This window comes from Monodon monoceros, unplaced genomic scaffold, assembly GCF_005190385.1.
Source record: "Monodon monoceros isolate NGI ecotype Baffin Bay Population unplaced genomic scaffold, NGI_Narwhal_1 Super_Scaffold_14, whole genome shotgun sequence".
NCBI lineage: Eukaryota > Metazoa > Chordata > Mammalia > Artiodactyla > Monodontidae > Monodon > Monodon monoceros.
Window position 1 is genome coordinate 54,192,672 of NW_021703770.1, and position 23,213 is coordinate 54,215,884.

Consider the following 23,213-nt stretch of genomic DNA (forward strand, 5'->3'; position numbering starts at 1 on the left):
GTGACTTTAAAGTAAAATCTAAAAACAATCAAAACAAAACAAAACAAAATTGAGGATTTTCAATAGCCACAAAGATCACTATCAGAAAGAAAAAAAAAAAAAGATTAGAGGCCCAAAGAAATTTTGGGGAGTTGAATCTAGGAAAGTGATGGACTTGATCAAATTCATACTTTGTTGGTGTTGTTATTGTTATAGTTGGTTTGTGTTAATCCTGATTGAGACTATGATCTTTATGACTTTAGTTTTATCTAGGTCTTTTGAGGCCCTTGAGAAATATTTGTTTTGGTGACGTAAATTTGACTTAATACAATTCCTTCTTTTCTTTCTCCTGATAAATCTTTATCAAATATTAAACTGTAAAAGGAAATTAACCTAAAGGCCAACCTGTTTTTGCAAGTAAATCTCCTTGGCAGTTCTCCTTCCGTACTTTTCCTGTTGTGTAGGTGCAGCTAATTCAATATACTATTTCAGTTAATGGAATTAACTGGACCTCCGATTGCCAACAACACATCCATTAGTGTACAAACAGAGTGGATAATGCAAACTACATAAGCTACAGCTGTTCCTTCTGAAAGGCAATTTGGGCAGTATTTTTCTCTTAGACTAGCCAATACTCAATCCAGAAGTAGACAAGTGAGTGCCCTAGAGAACGTTTCAATAAGGAACATAAAATTAGGCATAGTGGATTTATAGTGGATTCTGATTATTTAGAATTACAGAAATTAAGGAGTGAAATGAAAGCGGAGGGGACACAAGGGAAAAAATATAAATCTGCTGTCTTGGGTTTCTCGGTTCCAACCTTTCCTACTTCTTCAGAAAAACCCAATTTTAGCCATTAATATATAAATATGTTCTAGTACCTCTCATACATGAAATCAGAAACTTCCATTACGCTTTACATGCCTTTCAAACCATTATCTGATTCCTTTTATCTTCACCAGACATCTTAAAGAGTTGTCTTCTCTCACTTTCTTTGCATCTTCCCTTAACATCCCAGAAACTGGAATATTGCGCCTAACTACACTGCTCTTCTCAAACTGTTGTCATGAGGACCATAGACAATCTCTACTATGCCAAACTCAGTGGGCACACTTTTCAAACTTCATTTTGTTCAATCTCTTTGTGACATTTGGAAATACTGACTACTTAATCTGTTTTGAAATTCTATTTCCCTCCGCTTTCTGGGATGCTAATGCCTCTCCTACTTCACGACCTATTATTTGTCAATTTGTTGGCACCTAATTCTCCATCTACCCTTAATGCCCATGTCTCAAGCTTCCTCCTTGCACTGACTGTCTCTCTCTTCTCTCTTTGAAGTTGCAGGTTGAATGATTTCATTCATTTCCATGGCTCAAGCAATCATTGATAATGCTGACATACACATTTCCAGCAGTTCCTGATATTTTGATGGGGCCATTTTGATTCAGCCTTCAGAAGAAACCTTTTTATTTTCACTCTTGAAATGTTTGAAACTGGTAGTCACATCCTATCCCTGGGCTTCATCCCATGAAATTAAATATGTTTCATTGTTGAACTCAAATCAGTCATATAATGAATGCTTAAACATTACAGTTTCTAGAAAACAACAGAATGCCCAAATCCTTTTATGAAGCTAAGAAAATTGGACAAAAATGGCCCTGGCTCAGTTGAGTATAATATGAAGAACAAACACTCCAATTATGAATATAATTGCAAACTTCTAAGTAAAATATTAACAACTTGAATTTAGCATTATGGTAAATTTGTGGTTTATTCAGGAATGCAACAGCAAAAAAACATTACCATGTAAGTAGATGCTAGGTAGTCATTTGACAAAACTTAAAATTCATCCTCAAGCTCATGCTTGAAAATCAAACATATCTGATTTAGAATTATAGGTTATTCACTTATAGCTATCTTTCCATTGGATGTAAATTAACCTATTCTGGAGGCTAGTTCCACTAATTTTTAAAATTAGTCTAGACTGCCTTAATCCTCTGGTTTGAAATACATCTCAAACTTTCCTTTACATAATATTCTTTATCCATGAAATTACATGTTTAACATCTGTTTTCTCCACCAGACTGAAACCACCTGAAGACATGCCTTGCTATTCACCATGTGTAGCTTAATATGTGTGAGTATGCATGACCAATTATAGAATTTGTGGGGTCCAATGCAAAGTGAAAATGAGAGTCTCCTTGTCCAAAAATAATTAAGAATTTCAAGACAGTGACTGCAGAGCATTAAATCAAACCCAGAGCCCTTTCTAAGCACAGGCCCCATGTGTTCTACACAGAACACATGCCCATGAAGAAGTCCTTCGTGTGTGTGTGTTTGAAATATGTTGAATATTATGCCTGGAAAATTAAGTTACAGGAACTTCAGAAAATATCTATAGACAGAATGATATCTAGCATTCAGATCTCAGACTACAAAGAATGGTCGTATTAAGTTGGGTAAAAATACTACAGATAATTATCAAGAAAAGATTTTTAGGTTACCCATAATGAACTATTTAGATTGAAGATTGTAGAACATTTAAAAAGACATTAGTTAATCTTTAACAATTCTCTCTTTAAGTTGATATTCATATTGCTTTGTTTCCATTTTTTTCAGTACATTGTACTAATCATTCTGAAAATGTCTTCCTTCTTAATGTTTATTGATTATAATTCATAAACTATATACTACTTTGTTTACATATTGGCTTTTCTGCACAATTCTTGTGTCTATGAGTGAACATAAAGGTAACCACTCCATTTCTCTATTACAAAACATTGGCATATAAAAATTCATAAAACATTTATTTTTTCCTTATCTATCTGTCTTATGAAAAATACTGTTCAGTTTATCAAAATATCAAACACGCATTTAAGACTACATTTGGATTTTTTTTTCAAATGGTATTAATTCTGTCATAGACGAAAATAACTTGATGTAGTTGGAATGTGCCAATTTTCATATAACAATAAAAATGCCAAATGCTTTACGAATATTGTCTTCAGAGTGATTCTTCACGTTTGGGGTCAGAGTCCAGTGTGGAATTTATATCTCCTCTCCTGGAGCTCTGAATAATTTCCAATCATGCTCCCCAAAAGTTCAGTTATGCACAAGCCCTTGTTCAACCAGGTTTTATGATGATTGCATGAAAAAGGAAGATGGATTTCCTGTTGAGCAAGTTATTGGTGGATGCTCTTTTATCTGTCCCTGAAGTGTTAAAAAAATTTTAAAAACCTGCAGGCTGTGTGCAATTACATACCTCAATGCTGCTGTCAGGGATTTTAAATAAATCAATAGCCAAGCTAGTTGTGTTTAGTTACAGCATTCATTTTTACCAGTTACTCTGGCCTTCTGTTTCTCTACTCCCCACCTCCAGGCTAGGTTCCAGTCAGATGGAAATACTTGGCTTTCCCCACCGCATTCTGCCTCCAGTTCTCATTTGTTTCCCTTGTTCTCTTCCCCTTTCCTCCTATTCCCCTCCTGCCTTCACATACTTTCCCTTCCACACATGTTCTCACTCATGCATCTCACTTAGTTGTCCCCTCTCATTCTGTTACTTTCTGCATGGCTGTGTACTAGAAAATGTTCTAAGTGGAAGTCAGCTTGGCTGAACGCAGGGAGGACAAAGGCCATGGGTCCCAGAGGGAGTCACAGAGGACAGCAGGGCCCAGATCACACAGGGCCTTGAAAGCCCAGTGTGCAGTGGGAAGTGGCCAGAGAGTGGTCACAGAGGGTGGCAAATGTAAATAAATATGCTGCTACTATGAAGAGAATGAAAGGGTTGTGGGCAAGAGTGAAAGCTGGAAGATCCCCTAGACAGAAAGGTTTTAATGGTTTACCCTTAGGCAATTCACAGAATAGATTCAGGATTTATTTTAGAGGTACAGTTGACAAGACTTGCCTATGGGTTGGATGTGAGAAGTGAGACTAAAAGAGAAATAGAAATCCAAGTTTCAGCCTTAAGCAACACCGCCTCACTCTCTATTTCATTGTTTTTCTCCCTTCTTTCTTTTCCTCTTTTCTTCATTCACACTATGGCAGAATCTGGAATGTTCACATGGCCAAGTTAATTGACCTGCTCGGGTCTCAATTCAGAATTCACAAACTCCAGAAATTTTCCCTGAGGTCCCCATACTGAGGCAAAGGCACATTCATATGATATGTGACCCTGTCTCTCTCCTGGCATCAATGTGACCCTGTCTCTCTCCTGGCATCAATGTCTACATTGTTCACAGGACTTCTAACACAGGGTTCCAAGTGTGGACTCTAGAGCTGGTTTACAGTAGGTTTGTGTCCCAACCCTGTTACTAACCAGCAGAGTGAATCTGGCAGATACTTAAGGAAGTCTCAGTTCCTACGTCTGTGAAGCGCAGATAACAAAACTGTCTACCACACAGAAAATTTTGCTTGAGATGACATACATAAAAGACTTAGCACAATACTAGTACAGAGCAAATGCTAGATAAATGATAGCCATAACGCTATTATCACTGTGATTACTTTGCGTTACCCACCTTCATTTAAGCAGGATTTCTGCAGAATATCAGAAATCAAATGAAAACAGAAAATACCTAAATAATTCAGACCTAGAAAAAAAAATTAACCCTCTGTAACAGACAGTCATGATGGATAAGTTGATTTATTAGCCAATTCAGATAAATGCACACGAGGCAGTCATTGTTACCATCTATTGTCAGTCTCCACTTTCTCCACCTAATTTGGGCTTTGATTATCAAGCCCAAAGATAGCACTTACCAGATTAGGTGGACACACCGGGTTATTTTTCTTTGAGGTCTCACCTGGGCAGGTGCATGTACAAAAGACAGAGAGGAAGGAGACTAGAGAGGTTAGAGAGGCTGAGGGCGTGGCCCGTGGCCCTCTTAATCATTCTTTACTTCTTTTTTTTTTTTTTTTTGTAAACAAGACGACTGACTTGGCGTCGTCCACCACCACATCCGCGGCAAGAGCTGCGACGTCTCCTCCCTGGCGTCCGCTTGCAATAGCCCAGTTTTCGCCCTACACATCTGTGGCTTCTGTGGACACATTAGCAACCGATGCTTTTAGATCCTAGTCGCCCGCCTTTGCCAAGGCGGTTTAGAGGTCATCTGGAAAGTCTTTGCCTCGAATCACCCCGATTCAGAAGGCTAACTCATTCCTTCTGCGGTGCTTTGGGACTACGCGCCCTCCTCTGGTCCTGGTCCAGGTGCACAGCAAGCGCTAGGGGAGGACGCAGGTGACCAAGAGAAGGAGGTGTGCGGGGAGGTGAAGGTGCCCCAGTGATTAACTCAGAGATCGAACCTGCAGACCAAGCGCAAAGTAGAAACTGAAAGTACACTGTCGGCTGATCCTACGGAAGTTATGGGAAAGGCAAAGCGCAGAGCCGGGCCGTGGTGTGTGACGCCCCCCTTGGGATGGATGAAACAGCAGGCGCGGCGTGGGTAGGAGGAACCAGCTGCAGAGACTGCCCTAGCCGGCACGGACTCCCCGCAACTCCGCGGAAGACCAGGGTCCTGGGAGTGACTATGGGCGGTGAGAGCTTGCTCCTGCTGCAGTTGCGGTCATCATGACCACGCCCGCCTCCCGCAGACCATGTTCCATGGTAAGCGCTCCTCTCCCGGGCGCATAAATTCGCTCGCGCGGCACGCCAGGGTACTCTGGGACATGCTGCGGGGCCCCGCGCCCAGGCGCGTCCGGGAAGAGCCCGGCCTTGCACTTTGGATCTGCGGAGAGCCCTGGCTGCTCTGCCCTTGGGCAGCCGGCAGCCTCACCCGAGTACTCTGGCCCATCACCACTTGCACCTGGGGCTGCTGAGCCTGGCGGGCTGCGTGGGAGAAGCAGTCCCCGACGCCTGCTCTCTGTCCCGAGACCGGGCGCTGCAGCCTCCGAGCCGCTCAGCGGTGGCAGCCCGCGCCCAGATCCCAATGCTCTCCGTCAGTCTCCCCTCGCCAGCGCTGCCCGCTGTCAACCCGGCGCCCAACCCACCCTCCCCGGGCTCCTGGTCGCGCCACGGTACTCACAGGTGCCCCGGGATCGGCGAGGATCTGGGCTCTTGCAGCTCCAACCCCTTAGAGAAGCGAAAGCGAAGCTCCCACGGGACACGCTTTTAAACCTCAAGGGGACAGGTCTCTGGAAAACCCCGTTTTTCCTCATTGAGGCTGGGAGTTTCCAACTGGGGCTGTACCTTGTGTCTTTTGCTGGGAACCCAAGTGCTCAGGCTGGCACAAGGCCACTTTCGGGTTTTGGTTTCTTTCCTATATGGGTACTCATGGACGGAGGCAGGATTAACAGGTATAATTCTAAATTCTAGACCCTTGCCGAGATTTAGTCTATTTTATCTGTGCGAAATACGGACTTAAAATGGACAAGGGCAGCGTTGAGGCGAGCTAGATTCCCGTTGGCAGCCATATGGCCAAGGTAACGGGTCCAAAAGCTGACGGGAAGAAAAAAGGGGGAAAAGAGATGTGAGTGGAGAGGATTTGCTGAGGGAAATTCTACTTTTTTATAGTAAATATTTCCTTAAGCAAAAGGAGACGGGTGCGGGAGGGTGCCAGAATGGGGAGCAGATTGTTCTTGTGTTTGATGCCTGGTCTGTGCCCTTCCTGGCGACATCGTTAGATCAAGAGACCTATCCCTGCTCACAGGTATTAAAGCATCAAAAATTGACATAGTCAGGAAGTACCTGATCAGTAGCAAAGTAAAGGGGGGTGGGGAGCGGGTTTAGCGTATAGAAGATTTGTAATGGGCGTCCTCCAGAACTTTAATATAGAATTAGAAATTAGGTATATTCCTGTTTTCCTTACAATGCCCATGGATCTCCTGCAATTGCTTTTTTCTGGACCACTCCCAGATCTAATCTTTCCATCACCTCTGATCTGGAGTGGAGAGGTAAAACAAGAAAAGGAAGCTAAGGTGCCCATTACTAACAAGGAACCTCTATTTCCTGAAGTATATCTATGCTAATCGTGCATCATAAGTTATCAGCAACCAAAATATTAGAATTCTAAACTCCTAATAATAATAATTATGAGTGATTTTGATAATGATTTTTTTTCCAGTAGAGTTCACTAGAAGCTTAAGGATAGGGTTACTTTTTTGTTTTTTAACATCTTTAATGGGGTATAATTGCTTTACAATGGTGTCTTAGTTTCTGCTTTATAACAAAGTGAATCAGTTACACATATACATATGTTCCCATATCTCTTCCTTTTTGCGTCTCCCTCGCTCCCACCCTCCCTATCCCACCCCTCCAGGTGGTCACAAAGCACAGAGCCGATATCCCTGTGCTATGCGGATGCTTCCCACTAGCTATCTACCTTACGTTTGTTAGTGTGTATATGTCCATGACTCTCTCCCGCCCTGTCACAGCTCACCCTTCCCCCTCCCCATATCCTCAAGTCCGTTCTCCAGTAGGTCTGTGTCTTTATTCCTGTCTTACCCCTAGGTTCTTCATGACATTTTTTTTTCTTAAATTCCATATATATGTGTTAGCATATGGTATTTGTCTTTCTCTTTCTGACTTACTTCACTCTGTATGACAGACTCTAGGTCTATCCACCTCATTACAAATAGCTCAATTTCGTTTCTTTTTATGGCTGGGTAATACTTCATTGTATATATGTGCCACATCTTCTTTATCCATTCATCTGATGATGGGCACTTAGGTTGTTTCCATCTCCGGGCTATTGTAAATAGAGCTGTAATGAACATTTTGGTACATGACTCTTTTTGAATTATGGTTTTCTCAGGGTATATGCCCAGTAGTGGGGTTGCTGGGTCATATGGTAGTTCTATTTGTAGTTTTTTAAGGAACCTCCATACTGTTCTCCATAGTGGCCGAACCAATTCACATTGCCACCAGCAGTGCAAGAGTGTTCCCTTTTCTCCACGCCCTCTTCAGCATTTATTGTTTCTAGATTTTTTGATGATGGCCATTCTGACTGGTGTGAGATGATATCTCATTGTAGTTTTGATTTGCATTTCTCTAATGATTAGTGATGTTGAGCATTCTTTCATGTGTTTGTTGGCAGGCTGTATATCTTCTTTAGAGAAATGTCTATTTAGGTCTTCTGCCCATTTTTGGATTGGGTTGTTTGTTTTTTTGTTATTGAGCTGCACGAGATGCTTGTAAATTTTGGAGATTAATCCTTTGTCAGTTGCTTCATTTGCCATTATTTTCTCCCATTCTGAGGGTTGTCTTTTAGTCTTGTTTATGGTTTCCTTTGCTGTGCAAAAGCTTTGAAGTTTCATTAGGTCCCATTTGTTTATTTTTGTTTTTATTTCCATTTCTCTAGGAGGTGGGTCAAAAAGGATCTTGCTGTGATTTATGTCATAGAGTGTTCTGCCTGTGTTTTCCTCTAAGAGTTTGATAGTTTCTGTCCTTACATTTAGGTCTTTAATCCATTTTGAGCTTATTTTTGTATATGGTGTTAGGGAGTGATCTAATCTCATAGTTTTACATGTACCTGTCCAGTTTTCCCAGCACCATTTATTGAAGAGGCTGTCCTTTCTCCACTGTACATTCCTGCCTCCTTTATCAAAGATAAGGTGACCATATGTGCGTGGGTTTATCTCTGGGCTTTCTATCCTGTTCCATTGATCTATATTTCTGTTTTTGTGCCAGTACCATACTGTCTTGATTACTGTAGCTTTGTAGTATAGTCTGAAGTCAGGGAGCCTGATTCCTCCAGCTCCTTTTTTCATTCTCAAGATTGCTTTGGCTATTTGGGGTCTTTTGTGTTTCCATACAAATTGTGAAATTTTTTGTTCTAGTCCTGTGAAAAATGCCAGTGCTAGTTTGATAGGGATTGCATTGAATCTATAGATTGCTTTGGGCAGTAGAGTCATTTTCACAATGTTGATTCTTCCAATCCAAGAACATGGTATATCTCTCCATCTATTTGTATCATCTTTAATTTCTTTCATCAGTGTCTTATAATTTTCTGCATACAGGTCTTTTGTCTCCTTAGGTAGGTTTATTCCTAGATATTTTATTCTTTTTGTTGCAATGGTAAATGAGAGTGTTTTCTTGATTTCACTTTCAGATTTTTCATCATTAGTGTATAGGAATGCCAGAGATTTCTGTGCATTAATTTTGTATCCTGCTACTTTACCAAATTCATTGATTAGCTCTAGTAGTTTTCTGGTAGCATCTTTCGGATTCTCTATGTATAGTATCATGTCATCTGCAAACAGTGACAGCCTTACTTCTTCTTTTCCAATTTGGATTCCTTTTATTTCCTTTTCTTCTCTGATTGCTGTGGCTAAAACTTCCAAAGTTATGTTGAATAGGGTGGGCAACCTTGTCTTGTTCCTGATCTTAGTGGAAATGCTTTCAGTTTTTCACCATTGAGGATGATGTTGGCTGTGGGCTTGTCATATATGGCCTTTATTATGTTGAGGAAAGTTCCCTCTATGCCTACTTTCTGAAGAGTTTTTATCATAAATGGGTGTTGAATTTTGTCAAAAGCTTTCTCTGCATCTATTGAGATGATCATATGGTTTTTCTCCTTCAATTTGTTAATATGGTTTATCACATTGATAGATTTGCGTATATTGAAGAATCCTTGCATTCCTGGAATAAACCCCACTTGATCATGGTGTATGATCCTTTTAATGTGCTGTTGGATTCTGTTTGCTAGTATTTTGTTGAGGATTTTTGCATCTATGTTCATCAGTGATATTGGCCTGTAGTTTTCTTTCTTTGTGACATCTTGTCTGGTTTTGGTATCAAGGTGATGGTGGCCTTGTAGAAGGAATTTGGGAGTGTTCCTCCCTCTGCTATGTTTTGGAAGAGTTTGAGAAGGATAGGTGTTAGCTCTTCTCTAAATGTTTGATAGAATTCGCCTGTGAGGCCATCTGGTCCTGGGCTTTTGACTGTTGGAAGATTTTTAATCACAGTTTCAATTTCAGTGCTTGTGATTGGTCTGTTCATATTTTCTATTTCTTCCTAGTTCAGTCTTGACAGTTTGTGCATTTCTAAGAATTTGTCCATTTCTTCCAGGTTGTCCATTTTATTGGCATAGAGTTGCTTGTAGTAATCTCTCATGATCTTTTGTATTTCTGCAGTGTCAGTTGTTACTTCTCCTTTTTCATTTCTAATTCTATTGTGGGTTACTTTTTATCCTTTTACTTTGCCACTTCTTTTGGGAGTTGAAGTAGTTGAGGACGTACTATGTGGTCCTCAATTGTGCTATCTAGTTTAGATAATTTAATCATATTTGAGGACCCAAAAATGGAATAGCAATAAAAACAGAGAACTGAGAAAGATTAAAAAGCCTGAACAAGTATAAAGGAGGGTTACACAGGGTACCACATCAGTGTTGCAATACCTTAAACAAAAATGGAAAATGTTATTTTGTAGGACCAGCTTACATGTTGATGTCACACACGTGATGTGAGATTGCTTTTCTGGCCTCATCTCTGACACATAACCTAATGCAATAAAGCAAATAATCAGTGTCTTTTTTCCTGAAATAGGAGTACGTGATGCCGTGTTTCAGGAATTGGCCAAGGAAGCGCTGTAGTGAGATTCATCTGGAGGAAGATGGACTTTTGTACATTTCCCTTGACTACACACATGCAGTTATTTTTATAGGAAGCAGTGCAGCTCAGTGGCTAACAGCTTAGTTTCTAGACTCTTGGATTTGAATCATGCCTCTTACAAGACATATTTTATATGGGGAAAAATGTTTGGGTCCCAGATTCTCCACCAGCAAAAATGTTAGTGATTGGTAGTACTTACCTCAAGAAATGGTTATGGGATTAAATGAAATATTGTATGCAGTATTCTAGGATGGCTTCAGAAATGTCTTTAACTGTTGTTTATCATGGGACTTGTGGATAGAATTTATAATCCAATCTTAATATGTTTGTGGAATGTATTAGAATTCTTTATGTGAGCATAATCACATTCATTTTTGTAACCTTAAAAAGCTGATTTTCATATAACATATGGTTATTGCCTACTGTTTATTCACTTTTTCTTTTTTACTCACTTACTTGTGCCAATTGTTCATATTAAAGCCAAGTCTTATATATTCAGATAATGTCTTTAATTCCATCTTAAATGTCTTTTGACCATTTCTTTAAAATCCCAGTGAAAATAGGTCTATATAATGTCTATAATAGACAATCAATAAACACTGATTGGTCTCAAACACTAAGGAAAGATTGGATTTGAAGGACTGTTGAAATTAATTTGTTCATGTTCACTTTGACCCCATAACTTAAGCATCTGAGGATTAAATGTATTATTTGGCTTAATTTAAAAACCAACAAGATTTTTTTTTAGACAGCCATCATTCTGGTTTAACCAAATTCCCTACTGAAAACAAATTCTCCAGTTTCAATCCCTTCCGGAAATCTGAAGAAAATTCCACAAGCCCAAGCTTGCCTTGCATTATTCTTTATGGTTTGTCTTTTTTGTAACCGAAGGGAAAGTTCAAGGTGGGGGGAAGGAATGGGTATCTATGTATAATCTAAAACAAAAATAAAAGCAGAGTCCTTTTCTATTGTGACAACAATGTCAAAAGCGGGCTCAAACTAGGCAATATTAATATGTTACTGTCTATGTGGTGTGGAGAAAAGACTTCAATTGCAGACCAAACTGTAAGTCATTAATGAGAAAGCTGGGAACTTCTGAGATGTGGATTTGAAGCCCTGGGTGTGTTTGCAACATTGTTGGTCAGGCGATTTCAAATCTAAAGAGTTACTGTATTTGGATGGCTAGGTAGGTTCTTAGAATTAAGGTGCTTGAGAGTTGAAAGCCACATTAAGAGATCATTTAGTCTAAAGTGAAGCTTTTATGAGGCTCTGTCCTTCAGTCAGTCACACAACTCATTGGCATACCAACACAAAACCCTGCGTCTCCCTCTGTACTTTGCATTGCCCTAGTCTATCTGGGGCTAGCCTATTTAACAACAAAGACGGCAACCAAAGACATGCTTTCCAGATAAGGCAAATATTGTTTTAGAATTGAGAAACTAGTTACTCAAAAAAGACTGAATTTTCCACTAAGCCATCATTTGAAAGCATTGACAAAATGCCATCCAATGAGTAAATGGGTCGATGTGAATTTTGGGAGCACTAATTACTGAAATTTGGAGTGAAGAGGGCACAACAACTAGTGCTCATAGAAAATAAAACCACCTCCTTTATTAAAACATAAAATGTGGACCTTTGAAATGACATTTATGTATAATAGTAAAAATGTCTCTTTTGCGTTCTAGTATTTAATTATTTTGTTATATTTCTTTTAAAGCTCATTTCAAGTTATATGCTGTATAAATTTTCCTTACTATCTACTCCTCGCAAAGTATCCCTGCTGGACATCTGTAAGATGACAGAGAAAGTAAAAAGTTTGGCTCTGTGCAATCTATACAAAGCTAGGACTCAGTAAATAATTAGCAATTGATCATTGTTTGAGAATCTTCAGGATGAAGGGACTGTGGTAGAAGAAAGAGAGGTAGGGCTGTATAATAGTACATGGAAGTGGTTTTCATTCAGAAGACCAAAGTGATGACATGTTATCAGAAGATAATGGGCATTTCTGATCAAATCCTGGTGAAATAACCAGCTCAGGTTAGAATCCAGACCTGGCACCTTACTATTTATGTTTTATAAAAAGATTAACTAGCAGGTAGGACCCTTTTGCTCCTTAGATAGTAAGTATAAGGCACTGAACAGTGCTTGGTACATGACAGGTACTCAATTAAAGCTAACTAGCTCATCATCATTATTAATCTCCAAAGCGAATTCTTGCTTATCATGCATATAGAAATTTAGTGGCAGAGTTTGAATAGACTCCACATCTCATCTTGTTTCTCTTACCTTGTTAGGTGTCAGTGACATATTAAGATTAGATGTAGGATTCATGTTTGTTCCCCTATCTGCTGCCCAGCCTACATTCTCTATTGTAAAAATATAGGTCACTAATGGCACATAACTTACTGGGGAGAGCTACTAATTTTTATATGACAGGTAATGATGTAATAGATGAGAATGTTATGGGAAATTTGATATATTTGACAGTTTTAGGTTGTTTTCACAATATTAGTTCCTTGGATTCCAAGGAGCATTGTTTGTAATCTTAATCAGGAGAAGGCATACATGTGAAATATCTTGCACTCAACAAGAACAGTTAAAGTTCACTGGGGAAAATCACAGGAAATATATTGTCAACAATACTTGAGGGTTTACAGAAAGATGCAAACAAGACACTCCAGCAGGCTTATGAAGAAATAAAATCAGTCCCTATAAAACCAGATTTTAATGCCTCAGGGAATCACTGGCTTTCTAGCAGTGTATTACTACTGCCCAAAATGATACCATTTATAATTTCATTCCTTTTGATTAACAGTTGCCCCTAAATGAGAAGACTTATTTAAAAACAGATATAAATCATTAGTTAACAGGGTATGAATTTATTTATTGGGTTTTCCTAACATGTCAAGAAGCTAAACAGGGCTGTGTTTGAAGAGAATGTCGGTCTCTGGGCATTTAGAAAAAGAAGATACTGAAAAGATAAGGAGTCTCATAATATAAATATCAACTTTGTCACAGTTCTGAGGAGGGTAAGCCTTCCAGGATCCATCATTAAAAAGAAAAAATATAATCACCGTGCAGTACCATGCAGATAAACTTCCTGCGATGTTGTTTCCAGGAAGCAGCTGGACACTTGAACAACCATCAAGTTTTACATAAATATACAATCACGTGCCTTAGATCATAAAATTTCAAAAATGTATACTTGTTAACCTGTAGTTTACCTGTTTTTCTGTTGATGAGGCAAAGAGATTTTGCTGTCATCACACTTGTTCTGCATATTCCCAAAGAGTTTTATCTAAATAAAAACTGAAAGAAACCTAGACTCTAAAATATTGTCTTTCTTTGGTAGTTACATAATATTGAACTTTAGAGTTCTTCCTACACTATGTAAAACCAAGATACATTTTAAAAATTATTAGAAATAAGTGGTCAGGTCAATTGAAATACCACCATCAAATGATATAATATGACTTATGACATTTAGCTTATTCTTACTTATTGTTGAATTTAGTTTCTTTTAGGTATATCTTTGGAATTCCTCCCCTGATCCTTGTTCTGTTGCCAGTAGCATCATCTGATTGTGATATTGAAGGTAAAGACGGCGGAGCCTATCAGAATGTTCTAATGGTCAACATCAATGATTTGGTATGTGTTTGTTTTCCTCACGTTTTAACTCACTGGGAAAATTTGAAATATACTGTTGGTATGCAGTTTTATGTTCTAATATTTATTTATATTCCTTGAAATAGGCTGCTAACAATATTTCTTTTTAAGTTGGCATTATTATATCCTGTAAAAAGAATTCTTTCCTAGACCTCAGACTCCCACAGCTGTCCTTCACTACCAAAATTTTTCTGAACATAACTTAGCATAATTATCTGCATTTCCTCACCTCCCATTGATGGTCCCTGTAAAAACATATTATATTAGGAGAAGGAAAATAACAGAATATAATGTTTAAAAATTATCGTGAAAAAGTTGTATAGTTATTTTATTTTATCTGAAAGTGTGTACATGAATATCCTTAGGTATTTTTATACATATGTGTATATATATAAAATTTGCTGTTATTTTTTTACTTACTATGGACTTTTAAAGTAATAGCTATTATTCTTTAGAGTAGTTTTAGGTTTACAGAAAAGTTGAGGAGAAAGTAGAGAATTCCCATATACCCACTTTCCCTCTACACAATTTCCCCTATTATTAACATCTGGCATTTGTGTGCTACATTAGTTACAATTGATGAACCAATATTGATACATTGTTATTAACTAAATTCCGTAGTTGACATTAGGGTTTACTTTTTGTGCTGCACAGTTCTATGGGTTTTGACAAATGCATCAGGTTGTGGATCCACCATTACAGTATAATACAGAATAGTCTCATTGCCCTTAAAACTTACTGTGCTCCACTGATTCCTCCTTCCCTCCCTGCCTCTGAACCCATGGCAACCACTGATCTGTTATGGTCTCTGTGGTTAGCCTTTCTACAATGTCATATAGTTGGAGTCATGCAGTATGTAGCTTTTTTAGACTGGATTCTTTCACTTAGCAACGTGTATTTAAGGTTCTTCCATGACTTTTTGTGGCTCGATGGCTCATTCCTTTTTATTTTTAAATAAAATTCCATTGAATGGATGTACTACAGTTTGTTTATCCATTCACTGATTAAAGGATATGTCTTGGTGGCTTCTAATTTTTGGCAGTCACGAATAAAGCTTCTATAAACATTCGTGTGCAGGGTTTTGTGTGGACATACGTTTTCACCTCATTTGGATAAATTCCTAGGAGAATGATTGCTGGATCATATGGTAAGACTATGTTTAGCTTTGTATTAAACTGCCATACTGTCTTCCAAAGTGTACCATTTTGCATTCTCACCAGCAATGAATGAGAACTCCTGACATTTGGTGTTGTCAGTGTTTTAAGTTCTAGCCATTCTAATAGGTGTGTCTTGGTACCTAATTGTAGTCTTAATTAGCAACTCCCTAATGTCATATGATGTTGAACATCTTTTCATATACTATTGCCATCTATATATCTTCTTTGGTGAGGTATCTGAACTCACATCTTATCTATCTTAACAATATTGAATCTTACTATCCATGATCATGGAATATCTATTTATTTAATTTTTTAATTTCTTTCATCAGAATTTTGCACTTTTCCTTGTGTTGATCTTGTTAGTATTTTGTTAGAGTTATATCTAAGTATTTTGTATTTTTGGTACTTTTGTAAACGGTGTTCTGTTTTGAATTTCAAATTCCAGTTATTTATTGCAGGTATATAGGACAGCAATTGACTTTTGTATATTAACCTTGTATCCTGAACCCTTTCTATAATTGCTTTTTAGTTCCAGGAGCTGTTGTTTTTGTTGCTATTGGTTCTTTGGGGTTTTCAACATAGACAAATAAGTCATCTACCAAAATTAATTTTTTTACAGTTTAAGAGCTGTATTAAAATAATGGGATGTGTTGTTTTAACAGTGACCAGTACTTGAAACCCCAAATGACAAAGGAAAACCATCTCAGATGTTCATAAGATGGAAGGAAATTGTCTAACCTTTCCCCTCCTTCCACTCTACTTCCACTCTTCCACTCTACTTCCTCCTTCCACTCTACTTCCACCTTTCCCCTCCTTCCACTCTTTTCTGCATACTCATAGAGAAGTGGCATGACACCTTGGGAAATTCAGTGTTATACCTCTTGGAGGGATATGGGAAACTCAAGATGATATGTATTGAACACTGTATCACAGAGAAATGCTGATTTTTTCCACTGACAAAAAAAAAAAAAAGTGCTCACTACATGGTAATTGCCCCATTTTATATTTCATTAATTGGGGCATTTTTTGCATTAAATTATGCTACTAAATTAATCATTTTGAGTTAAGATAATGTTTTTTACTTGTTACTTACTCTTATTACCTTCATTTCACAGAGGAAAAATCTGAGACCCAGGGCCACCCAGTTAAGTGGCAGAGCCAGGATCTGAGCCTCTGCTGTTAACCAGCACACTCTCCTGCCTTCCAATAGCAATCTCTCTGCCAGTTTATTCATTCAGCAAACATTTATGTGGAGCCTATTATGTGCCAGTTATTATGGAAACCCCTTTTTTGTGGTGGGGTGGTGGAGGTGTGGCAGTAGACACAAAGGTGGACCAGATACAGACCCTTCTTTTAAGAAGCTTTCGTTTGGTGGTGGTTAAGTCTTGGTGTGAAGAATGCAAGTTGCAGCTTGAAAAGGAGTGGCTGCCATACTCTCATTTCAGACAGACTGGTTGTGAGTCAGATTTGGAAACAAAGAGATATAAACTGTGTTCTAGGAGGAGTTGAATAGATCAGCTTGATCCTAGGAGAGAAACCATATTGTGGGATAGTGTGCTGATCTCCAGACTTTTTAGACGGTACACCCTTTAGTAAAACTATCTTCTTGAGCCTGCACTTCCAATATACATTAACATTTATTTATATGTCATAGCATTTTCATAGTAATTTTGCACACATTAGTAATGATAAATACCAAATAATGAAAATTTACAAAAGATGAGGAAAAAATGTAGATAGAGTTCCTAAAAATTTTCCTCCCATACTTGGAGTGGATTGTTCATTGTGGACTCCACTTTGAAGACTGCTGACATAGTGGAAGACACAAGTGGATATATGTTATAACAAGATTGTCAGTGGTCTTGATGTGATGGTATTTAGACAACCAAAAGTCAATAGTGATTTGATCATAAAAGTAACATTGAATTACAATGCAAATTTTGAGCATTTACTATGTGCAATGTGAGCCATTAAAAATAAGATAGTCCTTGCTCTTCTATAATTTATGAGGATAAGTTATACACATGTCACTATAATACAAAATGATAATAGCAGTGCATTAAAAAACAGTTTCATACACATTATTTTATTTGAGCTTCATAATATCTCTATGAGGTGATAATAATAATAACAACTAACACAAATTCAGGGTTTACTATGTGCCAGAACTGCTCTGACTACTTTCCATGTAATAATTATATAATTCTTATGATAATTCCATGTAATGAGAAAACTGAGACCTGGACCACATAGCTGGCAAGTGGCAAGGCTGGAATTCAAACCCAAGCAATCTGGTTCCAGAAAAAGCCCTCATTATTATGAGGCAAAGCAGATAATAGCCCTGGTTTTTTTGTTTGTTTGTTTTTTGAGGGAAAACACAAGATAGTTATGATGAGAACATAATGAAAGAAGAGTATCAGGGACACTAGATGGTGACTGAACCGGTTGAATTGTAGGGAAAGGTGACGGGGAGCTGCACAGATATTCTGAATACTGTTAAAATCATCCAGAGCAGGTCAATAAGGTAGAATTGAGTTGTAGAAGTAAGAAAATAGGAATGATGGGAACTATTACATAGAGTCCAAATAGGGCCCAGGGTAAGAGTGAGACTCATTTTTCCACCTAGCTCAGAGGGAATGGGAGGTGCATAATAAATAACAAAGGTCCTTTTTCTATATGGTCTACTAAATAAGGAATTCAGATTCCTAGAACTGGGATGACTAGGTTAAATAGAATCAGCACTTTAAGCTTCTTAATACATGTTACCAAGTTATTTTCCAGAAAGGACCCATCAGTTTACAGTTCTTACAACAATATATGAGATCATCATTTTTGTCAGCATTTTTATTTTTGATAATATCTGCCAGGGTAGTGGAAAAATAACCTTCTGTTTTGATTTACATTTCTTTGACTGCTAGTGACATTGATTGTTTTTTTTTTTTCAACATGTATCCATCGTTTATGTTTTCTGTGTTTATTTTGCATTGAGATAAAACTCAGTGTACTCTCTAAAGTGTACAATTTAGTGGCTTTTAGTATATTCACAAGCTGTGCAATCATCATCATTATCTACTTCCAGAACATTTGCATCACCTCAAAGAGTGATAAAACCATTTGCTCTAGCTTTCCATTCCTCATTAGCAGACCCTGGTAGCTACTAATCTACTTTCTGTTTCTATGGATCTGCTTTTTCTAGGTGATTCATACAAATGGAATCATACCATACACAGCCTTTTGTACTGGACTTTTCACTGAGCGTAATGTTTTCAAGATTCACCCATAGTATAGCATGAATCAGTACCTCATTTCTTCTTATAGATCAATAATCTGTTGAATGTATATACCACATTTCTGTTTATCCATTCATCTGTTGAATGGATAAGTTGTTTCCACTCTTTGGTTATTACAAGTAATGCTTCTTCAAATGTTAGTTGTACAAGTTTTTGTGGAATACTCTTTGATATACACCTACAAGTGGAATTGCTGGGTCATATGGTAACTCTATTTTTAACTTTTGAGGAAATGCCAAACTATTTCCAAAGTGACAGTACCATTTTACACTCACACCATCAGTGTATGAGGAGGGTTCCAATTCCCCCATATCCTCACCGAAACTTGTTGTCTGACTTTCTTACTCTAGTCATCCTAGTGGGTGTGAAGTGGTATCTCACTTTTCCTTTGATTTACATTTCCCTGATGACTGATGATGTCAAGCATCTTTTCAATATTGACCATTCTTACTGGCCATTTGTGTATCTTCTTTGAAGAATTTTTTTTTTTTTTCAAATACATTGCTCACTTTTAAATTGGCTCGTCTTTTTATTGTTTGGTTGTGAGAGTTTTTTATATATTCTGGATACTAGGCCTTTATCAGATGTACAATTTGCAAATATTTTTTCCCATTCTCTGTGTTTATTTTCACTTTCTTTATGGTGTCCTTTAAAGCACAAAAGTTGATTTTGATAAAGTCCAATTTATTTATTCTTCCTTTTTTTGGTAATGCTTTTGGTGTCATATTTAAGAAACTATTGCCTATTCCAAGGTCACAAAGATTTACACTTACATTTTTTCTAAGAGTTTTATAGCTTTAGTTCATATTTAGGTCTTTGATCTATTTTTAGTTAATCTTTGTACGTGATATGAGATAGGGGTCCAAGTTCATTCTTTTCCAGTTGTTCCTGCACCTTTTGTTGAACAGACTATTTCCCCCCATTGAATTGTCTTGGCGTCTTTATTGAAAATCAGTTGTACCAAAATGCATGAGTATATTTTTAGATTTCCAATTTCATTCCATTGTCTATATACCCATCCTTTTGTCAGTACCACACAGTCTTGATCACTGTAGCTCAGTAGTTAGTTTTAAAATTGGAAGTGTGAGTCTTCCAACTATGTTCTTTTTAAAGATTGTTTTGGCTCTTATGGTTCCTCATCACTTATATTAAATCAATTGTTGATATTTATTCTACTTAGGGATTCTGTTGTTTAAAAGCTTTAGAATTTAAATGCAGTACAAAACTCTGGTGATGCCATTCCTCTGTGCAATAATTACACCACATAACTCCACACACCTGTAATCATGGCCGAGTCAGTGGCATGGACAGAGGCAATAACAGTGGACAAGGCGGAGGCCAGCTTAAGGATATCTTCTCCCTTATAGCCCTCAAGATCCTTTGCCATTCTCCTATTGGCTTTTATTGATATTCCCATCACTTGGTCAGAGCTCATTATATATTAAGTATGATAACTTTATGACTGTCATATTTGATGAAAACATTTTCCAGTTTATCATTTACTTTTTATCTTGTTTTTTTTGATATACAGATTTTATTTTATGTAGTCACATCTATAAAATAGAATTACATATAAAATAGGGCACAATGTAGGCATCAAAATGGGAGCTGCCATTTCCCTCTTTAGGGAGGAGGTCAGTCAAGACTTCATAGAACACATGAATTTTTTTTGTCTTGACTTATTTTCAAAGACAACTTTTTAGAGCAGTTTTAGGTTTACAACAAAATTGAGAGAAAGGTACATATTTCTTATGTACCCATGCTCCCACACATGCATAGCCACCCCTATTATCAACATCATTCGCTTTTTTATGAAGTACATTTTTTATGAAGGATGCACCTACATTGACTTATCATAATCACCCAAAGTCCACAGTTTTCCCTTAGGGTTCACTCTTGTATTGTACATTCTATGGATTTGGAGAAAGTATAATGGCATATATCTGTCATTGTATTGTAATATCATACAGAGTATTTTCACATCTCTAAAAGTCCTTTTATGCTCTGCCTATTTATCTTTCCATTCCCCCCAACCTCTGGCAACCACTGATCTTTATATTGTCTCATTGTTTTGCCTTTTCCAGCTTTATGCCTCCTTTTCCAATCTGTATACCTTTTATTTCCTTGACTTATCGCATTAACAAGGACTTATTGCATTAGCAAGTACTTCCAGTACAGTTTTGAAAAGGAGTGGTGTGAGGGGATATCCTTGCTTTCTACCTGATCTTAGTGGGAAAACTTCGAGTTCCTCACCATTAAGTAAGACATTAGCTGTAGTTTTTTTGCATAGTCTTTATCAAGGTGAGGAAGTTCCCTATTTTCCTAGTTTGTTGAGAGTTTTTTTTTCATGAATTGGTGTTAGATTTTGTCAAATGCTTTTTCTGCATCAAACGATAAGATCATGTGATTTTAAAAAATATATATGTTGATGTGGTGGATTAAATTAATTGATTTTCCAATGTTGAATCAGCTTTGCATGCTGGGAATAAATCCCCCTTGGTTTTGGTGTATAATTCTTTTTTGTATTTTACTGGATTGGATATGCTAATATTTTATTGAGGATTTTTACATCTATGTTGATGAGAGATATTTGCCTGTAGCTTTCTTTTCTTGTCATGTCTTCATCTCATTTTGCTATTAAAGTAATGGTAGCCTCATAGAGTGAGTTAGAAAGTGTTCCCTCTACTTCTATGCTCTGAAAGAGACTGTAGAAATTTGGTCTAATTTCTTTCTTAAATATTTGTTAGAATTCACCAGTGAACCCATCTGGACCTGGTGCTTTCTGTTTTGGAAGGTTATTAATTACTGATTCAGTTTCTTCAATAGATATAGGCCTATTCAGATCATCTATTTCTTCTTGTGAATTTTGGTCACAAATAATTCTTGAATCTTAAAATGCATGTAGGTTTTGCAAAATGGAGCAGAACAGTGTTGGGGGTCTCCCCCGGGAAGGGGATAGATCACCTTGCAAATGAATGTAGGTAAGAAAGCAACTGCATGGTGTGGTTGGGTTACAGGATACAAGAAGAGAACCAAATCCTCAGAGGAAGCCTAGACCACTGAGTGCTGGGCCCATTATACAAAGGAGTTTGAATTTTTTATCTAAGCACTAGGAAGTCACTGAGGAATTTGGAGGGGAATAAAAGGCATTGAATATAACCACCACAAGAATAGAAATCTTTGTTCTTTGTGTGCACTGCTGTACCCTGAAGGGTTAGAAGTCTCAATAAATATTTGATGAATGAATGAAGAATGAAATAACATCATCAGATTTTTATCTTATAACTGTTTTCTGGCAACCATGTAGATAATTTGTGTGTTAGAATGGAAAGCAAGGAGACAGTGGGAAACAACTTCAGTGATTTAGGTGTAAATCATTGATGGTTGTAGACTAAGGCAGTGATTCATAACTTTAGCATCTTTCAGATGAACTGAAAGCCTTGTTAAAACACAAATTTCTGGGCCCTACTCCCAGAGGCTCCTATTTTTGAGGAATTTTGGCGATCTGGGAATTCCACTGGATAACTTCACGTATGTCCTTGACGCGTATGGAAAGAATTCATAAAGTTAAAGGAAAAATTAGAAGAGTACCCTGATTTTAATCTGATACCTAAATTTTATTGCATCAAATCTGCAAAGCCATATATTACACTCTGCAGGTATCAGCTGCTATGAGGCTTCTTTGTTTTTTTCAGTATTTAGCTCAACCACAGTAAGAAAAGCTACACAATAAATTCAATTAGCCATTATTTTAAAGTTATCCATTTTATTTTAGAATCCATGATTAAACATCTATTTTAAGGATAAATAAAGCAATCTTTTGCAGCATGGAAAAGTATATTTTTATTGATAGCCTTGATTAGATTTCTTTTCAGTGGAATAGCATTGCAGTGCAGTGTAAAGGACACTGAGTGAAGGATCAGAAGACCTAATTTGTTACTAGCTTTGTTATTAGCAAGCACTGTGATCTTGGATAGCTCATTTAACCTCTTTAGTACTTTTAAATTCCCTATGAAATGTGAAAATTTAATTATCTCTGGGGTCTATCGTAGTGCTCAATTTTCTTGAGACAGGGAAAAGAAATCATGTTATATCTTCTTCTTCCTCTTCCTCCCTTCCTTCATTACTGGCCTTAAATTGATTATTTTCCTCCTTTTATAAATATTTATCAATCTTCTACTATGTGGAATGCTCTGTGTCAAACATTATGCCTCTAAGTTAATAATAATAATAATTAATAATAAGCTATCTGTTGCCAAAAGATATATAATCAAGGACTGGAGTGAAATTTATTCAAAAATAATTATCTTATAAAGCAACAAATAAACCATATTTGTAGAAGAAAAGACTATTCTTTTCCCCATTGATTAGTCCTAGCACCTTGTCAAAAATCAATCAGTTAACTGTAGATGTATGGGTTTATTTCTAGACTCTTCAATTCTATTCCATTCATATACATATTTATCCTGTGCCACTACCAGAGTTTTATTACCATTGCTTTGGATTAAATTTTGAAAGCAGAAAGTGTGAATCCTTCTGGTTTGTTCTTTTCAAGATTGTTTTTGCTGTTTCA

General features: G+C 37.3%; 1 protein-coding gene and 1 pseudogene across 3 annotated transcripts in view; one reads left to right on the plus strand and one right to left on the minus strand.

Moving 5' to 3' along the window:
- The window catches only part of LOC114895459, a 133,466-nt pseudogene that overhangs the window by 79,641 nt on the left and 30,612 nt on the right, over positions 1 to 23,213 (minus strand).
- IL7 (interleukin 7) overlaps positions 5,449 to 23,213 on the plus strand; it is a 54,251-nt gene continuing 36,486 nt past the window's right edge. For all 3 annotated transcript variants that reach the window (XM_029222887.1, XM_029222888.1, XM_029222886.1), the window contains exons 1-2: positions 5,449 to 5,581; positions 14,039 to 14,172. In XM_029222887.1, the coding sequence (XP_029078720.1) occupies positions 5,572 to 5,581; positions 14,039 to 14,172 (144 nt within the window). In that variant the 5' untranslated portion in view covers positions 5,449 to 5,571. The remainder of the gene's footprint in view (positions 5,582 to 14,038; positions 14,173 to 23,213) is intronic.